The sequence below is a fragment of the Typopeltis vanoorti genome, chromosome 17, assembly GCF_054136105.1.
Source record: "Typopeltis vanoorti isolate ZY-2024b chromosome 17, IOZ_Tvanoo_1.0, whole genome shotgun sequence".
Classification (NCBI taxonomy): domain Eukaryota; kingdom Metazoa; phylum Arthropoda; class Arachnida; order Uropygi; family Thelyphonidae; genus Typopeltis; species Typopeltis vanoorti.
Window position 1 is genome coordinate 99,579,181 of NC_143565.1, and position 17,169 is coordinate 99,596,349.

At 34.3% G+C, this 17,169-nt stretch overlaps 1 protein-coding gene across 2 annotated transcripts in view; it reads right to left on the reverse strand.

Annotated features, from left to right (window-relative positions):
- Positions 1 to 281: 281 nt before the first annotated feature.
- The window catches only part of alc (5'-AMP-activated protein kinase subunit beta-1), a 109,799-nt gene continuing 92,911 nt past the window's right edge, over positions 282 to 17,169 (reverse strand). For both annotated transcript variants that reach the window (XM_090407065.1, XM_090407064.1), the window contains exon 8: positions 282 to 1,567. In XM_090407065.1, the coding sequence (XP_090263191.1) occupies positions 1,490 to 1,567 (78 nt within the window). In that variant the 3' untranslated portion in view covers positions 282 to 1,489. The remainder of the gene's footprint in view (positions 1,568 to 17,169) is intronic.

Here is a 17,169-nt window from a genome sequence, read left to right on the forward strand (position 1 = left end):
TAATCAACGTAAAAGCATTAGGTTCACTTTTGTCAGATACAGTATAAGTGGAGTTGGGAAAAGAAAAGTAGGATGTGCTTGTTGACATAATTAAATTTGTTAGATTATTCCATTTTTTATTATGACACTCTTCTATTATGTAGGAATTATTAATAATTGTACTTGGTGAAAACATATAGTATTAAAAATTCACACAAAAAAAGCAGAGTAAAATTAAGAAAAATAATATTTAAAAAAAGAAAAAGAGTTTAGCAGAATAATATAAAAGGAATAATACCAAATGAAGCAAGGAATTTATTATAACACAACTTATACAAATATATGACATGTTTACTATACTAGAAAGCCATCACTCATTTAATTAAAAAAAAACTATCAGAAGTTTTTGACTTCTTAAATTTAATGATTGTTTAATTTTTAGCATCATATTTTTAAATAAGATGGTAAAAATATTTTTCTTGTCTTTTTTGGTAGGAAGTACTTAGGGAATTATTATTTAGGATAATTATCTAAACAGAAAAAGAAAAAAAATTCCTCTTTTATTTTAAAAAAAGCAGTAAAATTTATATTTGCATTCCAGTTATAATGATGCAAAGCATAATTTTTTTATATAATTAATTTAAAAAAATGACTTCTTTTTAAAAATATACTCATGTCTGTATTGAAAGCAAAAGATTTTTATTATTTTTTTATTTTTTAATGGTAATAAGGATTTAATATTTTTGATTAAACTTTCCTGGAAACCTAAAACACAAAGATCCAGTTTTTTTTTATAAATTTGCAATAATTTCAGTTCAAATAAAATCGAAAGTTAAAACAATTAGAAAAATAAGCTGAAAATGTTTATCTACACGACTGTTTAGTATTTACAATACATACGACATTTGAAATGTAAAACCGAGAATTTTAACCTAGAAAGTAATTTTTCCATTTTATAGACCAGAATATACAGTTTTGCTTGCATATAGTTTTTAATAAAATGTACAATAAAATCAAATAGCTTAAATCAACTTATTTATTTCATGATTTCTATAAATCATATTAAAGATTAGGTCTTGAAACAGTCTCTTTTCTCAAGAGGCACACATTTGAATTATAATGTAAAGAGGAATAGTATCCAACAAAGCAAAAATCATGTTTATGAAGAAAATGTAATTTGGATTCTAATAGTTCTCACAAGGATTACTACTATAAATACAAAAAACTCAGATCCATTCATTTGTTATTTTTTCAGAATTTACATTACATTTTTATATGTACATATATTTATATTTATTTATATATATATATAGTTTTCTAAATTTGAAACAAATATGACTTAAGTGAGATGTTGATTATTCCTACATACATACATACATATCTTTTTTTCCTTTTTCTTTTGAAAAATGCCGCAGATATCAGGTTATTACTATACTTAGTTTTAATGTCTGTTGTAGACCACAACTGTGTGGAAGGTTGAGAGACAGTAAAAACAACTTAAAATACATTTTCAGATAGGCTTATAAAGCAGAGTAGTGACATATTTCTTCCTATAACGATGAGTAGCACTGAGCACCATTACTCCATCCTGAAATATTAATGAAACACTTTATTTTAGTTCTCTTCTTTTCCTTTCAGCTTATTATACAAAAGTGCACACAATATAAATTTTATCATTAAACTGGTAATCTCAGGCTCTGTTAACCAGATAAAATTCAGGATTATATCGTAATCAATTCAACATGTGTTCTTGTTAATAATTCCAACTACATACATTTATGATAAAAAAAAAAATGAAAATTTAAAATTTTCAATAAATGTTTATTATCTGAAATTTCTTATTTTTAGTGAATTTTATAATGATTTAGAGATGAGTGAAAATTATGAAGCACAATAATACTGTTCATATTTTATTTTTTACTAAATAATTTAAGGAAATTACAAATCAACTAGGATATACATTAAAATAAATTTTAATATACTTCGATATTTCGGCAATGTCACATTGCCATTTTCAAGAAACTTAAGAACAAGACACGTGCATGCAGGCACAACAAACAGTAAGTGAGGAAGAAGCAGGAAGCTTTTATTTCTCCTAAAGTCCTGATGGTGCCCCCTATCGGGCAATGTTGGTATTCTTGGGCGTTTGGGCTGAAGGTCTTCTGATGTAGGTTTCCCAAATTTGAGGCAGTCTCATGCAGCCAAATTTGTTGAAGTTTGGATTGTTTTTTAGGGCTGAAGCTAATTCCATGAAAAGCCTTTCATATTTGTATATACTATGGTGTATTATTGTGGCTTTCTTCCACCGTATCCTATGGCTGGTATCCAGCGCATGGTCAGTAAGACCAGAGTGGCTGTATTGGTGAAACCAAATGTAGTCCTTGTGTTCTGAAATTCTGATATTTGCTGTCCTGCCTGTTTGGCCAAAGTAGGACAGCTAACAGCTGCAAGGGACCTGGTATACACCAGGCAGGTCTGGGGGGGGGGGGTCTTTAGTACAGTGGATAAGGGATGCCAATTTTTTATATGGTCTGTAACAAGAAGTTAAGTCATGTTTTTTTATGATTTTTGTAAATTTTTCCGAGGTGCCTCGGATATATAGGATATGGTGATGGATTTAGAGTAATCCTTGTTGTGAGGGGGGGGGGGTGTTGTGGTTTATTGGTTTCAATATTTTTTGGATTTTTGGGGCAGTAGCCATTGGCTGAGAAAGCGTTGAGGATGTGATTTAGTTCAGTGGTTAGGGCATTGTCATTTAAACAGATTAGTTTAGCCCTGTTGTATAGTGTCTTAATAACTCCAAATATTGTTGTAAGGGGGAGGGGGGATTCTTGGTGAATGTATCTGCCTGTATGGATGGGTTTTCTATAGACTGAGAAAACCAAGGTTCCATCAGGCTGGCGGGTGACTAGTGTGTCTAAGAAAGGAAGGCAGTTGTTTTTTTCTTCTTCCAGGGTGAATTTGATTCTGGGGTGTTGGTTGTTTAAGTGTGTTAGGAAGGAGAGGAGTGCATCGGAGCCATGTGGCCAAATAGCGAACACATCATCAACATAGCAAAGCCAAATGGTTGGTTTTTGTGGGGCAGTGTTTAAGGCTTTCTCTTCAAAAGTCTCCATATAAAAGTTGGCCAAGGGTGGGGAGAGTGGAGAACCCATGGCTGTCCCCCTCTGTTTGTAGAATTTTCCTTGCCAAACAAAATAGCCTGAGTTCATTGTGAACTGAAATAGGACTGTGATATCAGGAGGAAATTTAGCTTGGATTAGCTCTAAAGATTCTTTGAGTGGGACATTTGTGAATAAGGAGGAGACATCAAAGCTGACCATTATGTCAGTGTGTTTGAGCGTAAGGTTTTCTATGCTGGCTCTGAAGTGGGCTGAGTTTTTTTTTTATGTATGAAGGTGTGTTGCCAGTATAGTATGAAGGAGCTTTGGCCAAATGTTTAGCTAGTTTGTATGTGGGGGAATCAATGTCATCCACTATGGGACATAATGGCACATTTTCCTTATGTATTTTTGGGAGTCCATAAATACGGGGGGGGGGGGGGGTTGGAGTTAAATGGTTTTAATTTGTTAGTGATTTACACAGGCCAAGACGTGACCTTCTTAAGGAGCCTGTGGAGTTTTCTAATTTGTGAGTTGGTGGGATTGTACTTGATAGGGAGGTAAGTAGCCCAATCTAACAATACAGCTTTCAGCTTACCTGTGTAATCCTTTTGGGTAAGCAATACTGTGGCATTCCCTTTATCAGCTTTGGTGATTATTATTTTCTTGTTTTTCTTTAATTCTAGTAGAGATTATTAGAGATTATTAATTCCTTAAATTATTTAGTAAAAAATGCATAACCAACGTCTAAGCCTTTCCAAGAGAAATACTGTTCATAAAATTATTATTATGTGCAAATTATTATGACAAATTTGGTATTAATATTCTGTTGGTATTGCTTCCAATACAATTTTAGTCTATGAGGTCAAGACATTGTTAACTGGTGTTTTTCAGATCAGCTTTGCTGTTTGAATGATGAAAAAGCTGAGTTTCCAAAAAAAATATCCTCAACTCCACATGAGAGCGGCTAATTCACCTTCTGTTGAAAAGTCCTTAGGGTGTTTGTAAACATTATCTGCAAAAAACCTTTTCCTGGGGTATTCAAACCCAAGCCTTTCCAATCAAAGGACTTTTTGACTTTCCAATCAAATTATTATATGAGCTGCATATGCTCCTCGTTACAAAAGCTCAAGTCTCTTTATAAATGAGAAGGAGACTTTAGGTAACTCGGTGATTTATTTCAGACTCATGGTTTATTAGGAGAATTATATATACATTAAAACTCGAGGAACACTCATCTGAGTTTTGGACCATCCAGTGGCCCCAAAGTCCCTAGATTTAAATCTGATCGAATCTCTCAGTATCTCTTGATGTCTAAGGCACAGTTGTGGACAATGCTGCAACAGGCATGGCTGGAATTACCTAAAGCATCTGGTGGAGTCAATAACTCAGAGTACAGGCTATTGTTCATGCTAGAGAAGGACCAACATGCTATTAGGTAGGTATCTTTAATGTTTTGTCCACTGAGTGTAATATTAAAACTATTTTTGAAGTTTACATAAAATGAGAATCTCCTAAACTTTTGGGGAGGAGAGAGAGAGATGATTGTTCTAATCCAGATTACATCGGTCTAATCTGTAAAACATGATAACATTTCTAATCCCTCTTATACAGAATGTCACAAGAGTGTATTCTTTTAACTTAATATGATAGTTCAAAGAATGGTTTAGAGACTACAAAAAGATGTAACAGTTTTCAAGTGGTGGTAGATAATGCTTGCATGTTGTTGCATGCCTTTTTATTTTTTTAAAAGTAGCAGGTAGTTCATTTGTAGCTGGTCATTACCTCTCACCATTCTCAGCAATTGAGTTAAATTCTGTGTTTTTTTTTTTAGGTGAGAATGTGGCAATAATATATCAGAAAATTGCTTCTATTTCATATTCCTATCCTAAAACTATTATGGGAATAGTGTGTGCATTCCACCATCAATTTTACTGAGTTGCTGGATTAATAAACCAAATTTCTTCTTTTTTTTTTTTTTCTGGAAGAACATATATTCCACTTGACTGTGTAAAAGATTGACTAACTTAGGATATGGCTGAAGAAACATCTAGTCTCTCTGATGGAGACATTATCAGAAAGGGGGGGGGGCAATCTGAGGCTAGCATGAAATTTCTATAGATGACTAGATCTTTGGTTCTTGAACATGAGGCCTTGATATCACAATACCACAGATCTTGGAAATGTTTAAGCAACTATACTTGCTGAGGTTACAGCACTTCTTCAGGAAATGCTACTGATTTCAAGAAAAGCTTCACAATTTGTATTTGTTATAATGTGGTAAAGCAGTTTTCTCATTAGCATATTTTATATGCAATCCGGCCATAGTCAGTCAATCTTAACAGGTATGCATTCAGTGTTCCTGGATGTTGGTTCATCTGGTTTGTTCATATCAGGAAAGCCTGCAAAAAAGCTAAGATTGTCTGTTGCTAAGTGGATAAGGATCATGAGTTTGTTGTATAGCTTGTTACATGCTCATCAAGTGACCCCCCCCCCCATCCCACTTCAGGCATCTGCCCTCTTATCATTCTCCTCATAATATACAAATTCCCCTCACAAACACATCAAACCATCTCCCATGAGGATGGTTTTATTCTTAAATTTTAGTGAGTTCTACAGTTCAAGATCTGAAAGGCAAGACTTTTCAGTTTCCGTCAGAGGTAATGATGAAAATAATCAAAAGACAATTAAGTTTGTTAAACCTAAATGTTCTCAATTTTTAAATATCTTTAATATGTACTGCATATTCACAATCTATATGTCTTTAATATTCACAGTAAAGTTTTTTTTTTTTTTTTTTAAGTACTCTCAAGGTATGTGGGGAACAGTACTGCAGATGTCACTGTAAAATTACTGTATATTCTATATCTCTTCCAATTTCAACTAAACCTAAAACAGTAAACATTAAAAGTCAAAAAAGAAAAGTAAATTCGAACCTCAACTATGTTTATTTCCTCCAGCCTGCAAAACCCACATATAGACAGTCCCCGACTTACATTCCACAGACTTTACTAAGTTGAATTTAGTCAGGTCATGCATTAATTGCACTCCATTTGCTTATGTGTTTACAATATGTGTATGTGGTAGTGAATTAACATGTTTTAAAAGTTAGTTCTGCTGGTTTCATTAACAGGATATATACACAAATTAGAATTTGTGTGTATGTAATTATCATATATGATAATATGTAATTATCAAGCAATAACTGAACAGTGGCATCTTTCTTCTGTTTATAAAAGCATCATCTATATCTCTTTGGGGTTTCAAGATCATGAAGCATTAGGAATGATCCTCCAATTGCTTTGTCCACCTTCATAGAGACAAAAACATCTTCATTGATGTTATCCAGAAATCTGCATCATGAAAAGTTCTTTCCTAGTTACATAATGTGTCTTGCCATATTTAAAAGTTTCCAAAGTTGACTTTTGCATCATGGCAGGCATTAAAAACATCTTTACCATAAGTTCCCCTTGCAATGCACACATAAATGTAATGTTTCTGTAACATAAGTTTTTCATAATGAAATTTCTGGATAATGCCGGTAAAAACATTTTTAATGTCATAAAGCAATGCATTACAGAAATGTCACATTCAAGAGTGCTGTGTGCATACACATGGCAAGGAAAACTTATGGTAAAGATGTTTTTAATGCCTGATACAACACAAAAAACAACTTCAGCAACTTCTAAACACGTGGGAGGACAAATTATGTACCTGGTACCGAACTATTCAAACGACAATTATCATATAGGTACCACATAATTTTTTTTCTTTACAATTTTCATCTCTAGATCAATTTTTGGTGTGTTTATATGGGTTTGCTTTTTCCACTGCTGTTCCTTTTCCCAGTCATAACTGTATATTCTAATCTAGTACACACAAACAATAAAAATTATGAAAGGGTATGAATACAAATATGTAGCATGTCCATGTTCAATAGTAAGAAAGGCATACACCACAGACTGCCTGCCTTGTGGACAACATATCAGGTGGTGTGAAAATAATGTAAACACATTAAGTAAAATTTTTATAACTCGAATTGTTTTTTAGTCCTTTCAGGATAATTTGCATAAGTTGGGGACTGCCTGTACTTTTTTCCAAGAAACTCGAATTTCAGCTTCATCAAGGACCACTCACTTCAGCTGTGACAATTACATCCTCTTTGACTCTTTTCATATCAGAGGTGGTGTTTGTGTATACATTCACCCTGATAGACTATGTCAGAGAATTTCCAACTTAGAATGCCCTTTTTTGGATCTTTTTTTTTTTTAAAAATCTCTCAGTCCCATTCTAGCAGATTCATTCGATGTCTATCACTTTCCTAATGCCATAAACCATTCTGAACTTTTTGATTCCCTTTCTTTAAATGTTGATATCCTCCAGTTCGATTTTCCTTTTTCAGCTGCACAAATCAAGAAGGTAGAGATGCTGAGACATTTGTGACACCAATCATCTCTTACTGAAATTATTTATATGTCTACTAGAATAACAGATAATACTAACCACTGTCCCAATACTAAATCTCTTCCTCACTACTAGTGGCCCTTTGAGCTATGCTCTGGATACTATTTGCCATCCAGAGCATAGTTCAAACTGGTGTAGAGCATAGCTCTACACCAGTGATTCTCAAACTTTTCCATTTAGAAAAAAAGCATAACTTTTTTTCTAAAGTCCATGTTATCTTATACCTCACTGATGGGTCATCTTTACTGAGAGGGACACAACCAGTCAGCAAGGCAGACAGCACATTTCAGAGTATGGGTGGGCCATGGTGGCTGATTTTATATAACCCAACCCCAATGCACTCATACATTAACTTTTAAATCAATAGGATTTTTAATATATTATATTCTAAACTGTATCTCAAAATTTACAAACTAAGATAAAAAAATATTATCTACTAATAAAATTCTCATGCTGCCCACACTTTGAGAAAGACTGCTACTCTAGGAAATTTAGAAAGAAACTCAGTGCCAATTTCTTCTCCCATGGAGCAACATTCATGCACTTGTTCTCATCCACATATTGTCTGCCATTATAAGAAAGCCAAGTGAGATGATATTCATAACTTCATTGGTTGGAACACTGTTTTCAGTCTTTTGATCCAATCATTTGCACTGAACATATCACTGATGCAATTCTTACTGGTAGGAAAACATTTATTTCCCACTCCACTTTTTGGCTTTCATAGAAATCTCTGTCAGCCTGGTTGGTTGAGTGGTTAAAGCTATCTGCTCTCCAGCCAAAAGGGCTGCAGGTCTGAATCCTGCATCCTGGCATGGGCATGGATGTTTGGATTGTCTTTCACCTTCATACATTCATTCATTCATTCATACAAGTGTATAAACACTCTCCCAAGATGGAATGGGTCACCACAGGAGAAGTAGACCCAACCCTCCTGCAATGGGAAGGCCTTTACCCAACAGTGGGAAGAAATAGGCTGATTAAAAAAAAAAAAAAAAAAACCCTCCAACTTCCTTTTCTGTTATGTCAAAGGTGGGTAATATAATATAATAAAACTGACTTCGAAAAAGACTAAAAACTGCAGACTGCATCATGTTTAAATAACAGTAATGTTTTCTAGTCTCCTATTAATAGATATAACTTTTGTCCAAACATGCTTTCACTTTTTTTGAACTTGAATGCTTAAATGCATCATTACCCAGAGATAAAGCGAATCATCTAGCTTCTTACTTTTCCTCTAATACTTGCAATAGTGGAAAAGTAAGATGCCATGAGATTCCAAACATGCAACACTCAACGTCCCCTATGAATTTTCACAAAGGAATCTTGTTCAAAATGAACATCAAAAAAGTCACCTAGTCTTGATAGCATTCCACCTTTACTGAAACTCTGTGCTCCTACAGCTTAGGAATTAGCTCATATTTAATTCATTCTTAAGAAGGGTTATAAATCATTGTCAATTAACGTCCAATTTCACTGACTTCAGTTTTTTATTAAGTAATGAAGAAAATCATTAATATTCAACTTCTATGCTCTTTTGAATTCTTTCAACTCACAAATGATCAACAGTATGGATTCCAGCACTGTCATCAACAGGAAATCTCGAGCGGTTGCTCCTGATAACTAAAGCATTTGATTGGGTTTGGCATGAAGTCCTATTAAGTAAGCTTCCATCATAGTGTCTATCTTCAGAGTTCTGCAACAGGGTTGGCAGCTTTCTGTCCAAATGCACATTATGTGGGATAGCAGATGTATCTATCCTCCAACATTATAACTAATGATGTCACCTGTGAATTTAGAATTAAGTTTCTTCTGTCTTCTCTGAGTTAAGACAAATGTCATCTGTCTAAACTTTAGATTGTAATCCTTATGGACTACTGTAAGAGGAGGGGGGGCTTCCAAAGACCAGTGATGGAAGAAAATAAAGAAAATGAACAGCTAGTTCACTCTTATAAACTTGGACTTTATCTAGATGCATATCGTGTTTTAAAACATGGAATAAAATTTGTTCTGTGAAGGGATGTTGAATAGTTGCTACACTACCGATTCTATAACCTTAAAATTTTGATCTAACTACTGTTCAATAAGGTTCTGATAATCTAATAATTTCAATGCTAGTAAAGCTGAATCCTGTTTCATTTCTTGCAAAAAACCTTTTCCTCTAGTCTTACTTTTGATGACATTTTCATTTCTAGACAAGATATGATTTCTCTTCTTGTAATGGGTTTATACCCTCCTGGTATAAACACATTACAAAAATCATCTTCTTAGCATTGCCATGTGTACCGCTGTAATCTTTGTAATGACAGCATTCCCTTTGCTATCTTTGTGTTAATAAACTCTAAAGCAATCAATGAATCCTCAGCAGAAAAAAAAAAAAAAGTTATGTTCTCTCTATTACACTTTTTTTATATATAATCTTTGTCAAGTAGCTTTATTTTATCCTCCTAAATGTTTCGCCAATTTTTTCTATTGGCATCCTCAGGGAATACAAACTAGTAAGCTAAAATGAAGGTTACAGACTAGGTAATAACTGATGGGTTTAATTCATACAAAAAATTGGTATTTTATTCGTTATGGTTCATGACGTAATTGTTATGAAAGTTCATTTCTTTGATGTTTAATGATCTGATAAAAGTTTTCCAAATTTCTGGTAAAATTAGACCCTGATTCTTGTTTAGGTTTTCAGTTTTACGGGCAACTGTAGCTGCTTCTTTAAAGGTTCTTGAATGGTAGTTATCTTCTATGTATGGCATAAGGCTCTTATCCCACTCAATGTGATGGTTAGTAGAGGCAAAGTGGCATGAAAGGCCTGAAATGTCTTGTCTGTTATTTCTGACATATCCTATGTGTTCTTTCTTTCTCGTTTCAAAGCTTCTAGAGGTCTGACCTACGTAACTAATACCACATGAGCAAGATATATTATATACTCCAGAGTACTTCTAGAATGGGTGAGGATCTTTTGGTGATCTTAAAAATTTCAGAATAGTGTTGATTGGTTTGAATGCCACTCTGATCTTATGTGGCTAGCTAATTTTTTGGAAAGGTTGCTGACAAAAGGAATCGTAATTGTACTGATGTATTGGACGTCATCACTTTGTCGATGTGGTATATCAGTAAAGAGAATCTTGTTGTAGAGTCTTTTTGGGTAACCATTTAAAGAAAGTTCTCTGGATATTGTGGTTAATTCCGTTAGTAGGTCATCCTTGTCTGTCGTATATTGTATAGCTCTTTTCTTGAGACTATGGATAATGCTAAGTTTCTGAGCTACGTGATGAGCTGAGTTGAAATGGAGGTAACGTCCAGTATTTGTAGGTTTTCTGTATGCAGATAGGTTGATACTATTATTGGTTTGTTTCTTTATTAAAATGTCAAGGAATGGCAGTTTTTTTATCTTTTTCCATTTCTAATGTGAATTTGATGGTATTGTGGAAACTATTGATTTGGTTGAGGTAATTCATTAGTTCTTCTTTCATATGATCCCAAATGATAAAGATGTCATCTACATATCTGTACCAAATTTTCGGTTTTGCAATGATCTGGGTTAAGATTTTTTTCTCTAGATCTTCCATGAATAAGTCAGCACAAGGAGGTGAGAGGGGGCTACCCATAGCTAATCCAGTGAGTTGTTTGTAGATCGTTTTTTGCCAAATAAAATAGTTAGAAGTTAAACAGTGATTGAACAAAGTAGTGATGTTTCTTGGGAACAAGTTGTCTAAGATGTTGATGACTTCAACCACTGGAATGTTAGTAAACAGAGATGTAATGTCCAGGCTTGCTAGTATATCCTCTTCAAAAATACGGATGTTTTTTATTTTATCTATAAAATGTTTTGAGCTTTTAATATAAGTATCTGAGACGTGAATGTGTTGTTGTAAAATCTTCGCAAGATATTTGGACAGTTGGTAAGTGGGAGAATAGATTCCATCAACTATTGGATGTAACGGTATACCTTCTTTATGAATTTTTGGAAGGCCATACAATCTAGGAGTTAGTGAGTGCATTGATTGTAGTTTTTTTATAATTTCTATAGGCCAGTTATTCATTCCACGTAATAATTCATTGGTGTCATTATGGTTTTTCGTGGTAGGATCTCTACTGTGAATTTCATATACAGACCTGTCAGATAATAGATATCTATTTTTTTCTTATAATCTGAAGTATTTAATATTTTTAAAAAGATGTAGAGACAATAGTGTGATCCCAAAATTTCTTCGTTTGAAACAATATTATAAAACTAGACAAGCCAACTTGATTTACAAATGAACTTCGTATGCTCTTCTTCATGAATCCATACGAGATTCATGCTTAGCAAAATAGACTCACAGTGCTATAATTTATTCACAGATATCTCTAATAATCTTGACGCTGAGACATGGCAACTATTAGACAATATGATTAGCAACAGTTTTACCAAAACATTTAATAACAGCAAAAAGACACCAATTGATAAATTCAATATGCTGTATGATAATCATAGCAACTGCAAACCGTCTCTACCAGATAACCAAGTGATAATTAACCTATCTAAACACGTTTTAAGTAAACCTGAGATCTCTATCCTCAAAAAAGGATTCAATTTTGCTTTAAAACCCACTGTCATTCCTAAAATAGAGTTCATCTACAACTTAGAAAAAGCCTTCACATTACTATCGCTTACAATAGCTAATGACTTACGATTAAAAAGCAGCATAATCCTTTCAGCTCTGTCAAGATCTCCTAACACCAACTCTAACCAAATGGAAAGAAGAAAGCTTCTCAAATTAAGGAATAATAAAGATATCATCATACTCAAAGCCGACAAAGGTAATAATACAGTTATATTAAATACTTCAGATTATGAAGAAAAAATTAAAAATCTATTATCTGACAGGTCTGTATATGAAGTTCTCAGTAGAGATCCTACTACAAAAAACCATAATGACACCAATGAATTATTACGTGGAATGAATAACTGGCCTATAGAAATTATAAAAAAAACTAAAATCAATGTACCCACTAACTCCTAGATTGTATGGCCTTCCAAAAATTCATAAAGAAGGTATACCGTTATGTCCAATACTTGATGGAATCTATTCTCCCACTTACCAACTATCCAAGTATCTTGCGAAGATTTTACAACAACACATTCACGTCTCGGATACTTATATTAAAAACTCAAAACATTTTATAGATAAAATAAAAAACATCCCTATTTTTGAAGAGGATATACTAGCAAGCCTGGACATTACATCTCTGTTTACTAACATTCCAGTGGATGAAGTCATCAACATCTTAGACAACTTGTTCCCAAGAAACATCACTACTTTGTTCAATCACTGTTTAACTTCTATTTTATTTGGCAAAAAACGATCTACAAACAACTCACTGGATTAGCTATGGGTAGCCCCCTCTCACCTCCTTGTGCTGACTTATTCATGGAAGATCTAGAGAAAAAAATCTTAACCCAGATCATTGCAAAACCGAAAATTTGGTACAGATATGTAGATGACATCTTTATCATTTGGGATCATACGAAAGAACTAATGAATTACCTCAACCAAATCAATAGTTTACACAATACCATCAAATTCACATTAGAAATGGAAAAAGATAAAAAACTGCCATTCCTTGACATTTTAATAAAGAATCATCATCATCATCAAATTCCTGCCATGTACCCTCAAGGGGTGTACAGGATATGATAGTACTACATGAAAAAAATTACATCATTATTAATTTCCTATCTACAATTTTCCTCCAAATCAGTCTGTTACTTGTCAAGACTCCAACATTATCATATCTTATATTTCTATCGTCTAAAGCATTTTGTACCGTATCAATCCACCTATATCTTGGTCTTCCTCTGGGTCGTTTTGCTAATCTTTTCTCGCCCAGTCTGTTTAAGTGACCATACCACCTAAGATTAGCTCTGCTAATGCATTCCTGGATTCTGACAATGTAAAGTTCTTTCCTAATATCCTCGTTTTTAATATGATATTGCCATTGATGCCATCTGTTCATCCTATAATCTTTCTCAGGACTCTCATATCTGTGGTCTCTAGTCTTTGGTCAAGTGTTTTACTTCTGATCCAGCTCTCAGATCCATAAGTTAAAACTGGTTTGAACACTGTCTTGTGCACAGCTAATTTAGTGTTAAGACTGATTTCTCTCTTATTCCATATGAATTTATTCAATTGACTTCCCACCATACCAGCTATGCTGATTCTGTTGTCTATTTCTATATTTAATTTCCCATCTTCAGTAAAAATCATGCCTAAATAGCTGAAATGTTTTACTTGTTCCACAGGTTCTCCATTCACAACACAGTTGACATTTTCAATGATTCTACCTATTTTCATTGTCTTTGTCTTTTTATTGCTGACCTTCATACCATATCTATTACAACAGCTATTCAATTTAGTCAGAGAATCTTGCAGACTTGTAGCAGATTTATTTAGAAGTATAACATCATCCGCATAAAGCAAAGAGCTGACATTAACATCTCCAATTTTGATATCATGCTTAATACCACTTTCCTTCATAATGTGATCCATATACATAATGAATAACAGAGGGGATAATGTACATGCTTGTCTCACACCAGATTTAACATTAAACCATCTTCCTGTACTTCCTTCAATTCTAACTGCTGACTTACAACTCAAATAAAGACTAAGTATTGCTTGATATAATGCCCCATTGACACCATATAACTGAAGCATATTGAATAGCTTCTCTCTTGGCACCTTGTCATATGCCTTTTCCAGATCGACAAAACTTAAATACAGATCTTTGTTATATTCCCATGCTTTCTCGACTATTTGTCGTAAAGTGAAGATCTGATCCCGACAGCCTCTATTTGGCCTGAATCCAGCTTGTTCTTCACCAAGCTTTTCTTCCACAATTCTTCTCAACCGTTTCTCAAGTATACTTGCATAGATCGATCTTGCCAGGAACACTCAGTAGGGAAATACCTCTGTAATTCTCACATTCAGTTTTATTTCCCTTTTTATATATGAGTACTATGAGAGCTTTACTCCAGTCATCGGGAATTCGTCCCTCTGTCCAGGCTTTCTGAACTATGCAGTGCAGCCACTGTAAGACTCTTATACCACCATACTTCAGCATTTCTGGTCGAATATCATCTACTCCTGCTGCCTTTCCACATTTCAAGCCTTTGATGGCTTTTTCTACTTCTAGTATGGATATGTATTCCTGACTGTATGCCTGGTCAGTGTGTTTTACCACTGTGCTGTCATCACTGCTTGTTTCATTTAGCAGTTTTTCAAAGTAATTACTCCATACTTCAAGGATATCTTTTTCTCCCGTTTTCATGTCATCTTTATCATCTCTAATTCCGTTTACAGCACTCTTACCTCCATTCTTAAGCTTCTTCAACAACCTCCAGAATATTTTGCCACCTTCTTGATATTTATTTTCTATATTCTTGCCAAAGTCCTCCCATGACTTTTGTTTAGCTAGTTTTACACAGCGTTTAGCATTCTTGCATTTGTCTCTATATTCTCTAAGAGCACAAGCTGACTTATTTGACAGGAACTTTTGGTATGCTTTCTTCTTTTCCTTCACTGCCTCTTTAACTTCCTGTGTCCACCAGGGAGTTCTGATTTTTTTATCCTTACAGATAACCTCACCACATGCCTCTCTGGCAGAATCAATCAATGTTTTCTTCAGAGTTTGCCACTGAATCTCCAAGGTTTGATTCCTGTTCTCAAACTCTTTCATTTTTTCTTCAATAATCTTTGTGTATTTTAGTCTATAGTTCACATCTGAGAGCTGCTCAACTTTTATTCGCTTTAAAACTTTCTTACATGTTATTCTTTTCAATATGAAATTCAATTTTATCCTGCTCAACAATAAATAGTGATCACTTCCAATTTCAAATCCTCTGTATACTCTGGTGTCCTGCACCAGTGAGAAAACATCACTATCAACAATAACAGTCAATGAGACTTTTCTTATTCCTAGCCTCTTCTCTCCATGTGAATTTGTGCACATTTTTATGTTGGAACATGGTGTTAGTAATAACCAGTCCATGTCCTGAGCAGAAATCCAACAGATATTTGTCATTATTATTAGCTTTGCTCTTTTCTCCAAATTTTCCCAAAATATTTTTGTATGTCTCACAATCATTTCCTACTCTGCTATTTAGATCCCCAACAAGGACCAACTTTTCATTTTTCATTGTGTCAGTTGCTTTTCTAAAGCCTCAAAAAATTCCTCCACTTCTACCTTAGTAGAACCTTCTGTGGGACCATAGGCACAAATAAGTCTCATGGTCCAGTTCCCCATTCTCATATTTGCCCACATTACTCTACTTGAGACTGATTGCCATTCAAGATTAGCCTCGTATTTTGTGTTGAATACTATGGCTACTCCTTCTTTTCCTTGATTGTCATTGCCCGAATATAACATTTTGTATTTATTGCTCAGAAAGATCTCACCAGTTTTGGTCTTTTTTGTTTCAGTCATCCCTATTATGTCAATCTGGTACTTATCTAATTCCTCAGCTAGCTCCATTTCTTTACCATTCAGGCTTCTTACGTTGATAGTACCGATCTTTAACTCTGGTGATGTTGAGTTGGGGTTTATTTTCAGATTTGTTCCAGTAGCTGACTTTTGGCTTTTCGCCTTGGTTCCCTGGCGAAAACAACGGAGGCCTTGTTTAACCAGGCGACGCCCCAGCCGGCATGAAATTTTGTCATGTTGTACCATCATTCTATATTTTGGTTTAACCAATAAGAATATAATTTGGTCGGCTAAATCCCAAATTGCCAGCCCATCCTCGTCCATTTAGTATCCAAGTAGATACCCAACAGGGTGCACCACTGAAAGGTGAGGATTGGACATTAGGTCAGAAGCCCTGGTCGGTTCTCCGCATTCCTTTAAAGGCTATGTGGAGCTGTGCTCTCAGTTATACAGCTTTGACCCTTAAGCACCCCTTTTAATAAAGAAACAAACCAATAATAGTATCAACCTATCTGCATACAGAAAACCTACAAATACTGGACGTTATAGTTCGCCCACCGATTTGAGGTCCCTCGAAACTACTGCGCATGTCAGAAAAAGGAGAATCCATTCCGATAATAGGGTAATCAGTCTGTCTTCTGGGAGGTAATAATAAACAAACTGAGTTTGTTTATTATTACAGGTCGGAAAATTTAGCTTTTCTTTTACAAACATTGTTGTTTTTAAAGTGCAACTATTTTGCTTGTATAACAGTTGGAAAAATATACGTAGTGTATTAATACGTGCAAATACTACGTTCTACATAAAACAATGTCACTTCGCTCCATGATAAGTTTCCTTTTATTCTGGGACTTTTTAAAACAAAATCCGATTTCATGAAGTATTTTCCTTAAAGTTTCTCTTTTCCAAGGAAAATTAATTTTTTCTTTAAGCACATGAATCAATTTCGGAACAGTTGGCACTCTTTTCTCGACCACGTAAAATTCGTGAATAGCTCTTCTTATAACGTCTACATCAAAATCATTCAAAGCTATGGTTTTGATGGTTTTACTCTGGCGCTTTTTTTTTTTTAGGAGATTTAAATTTTGGCTTACCTTCACCTTTTGATTCCCTACGAATTCTTTTAACAGTTGACCCCGATACGCCCGCAATTGCA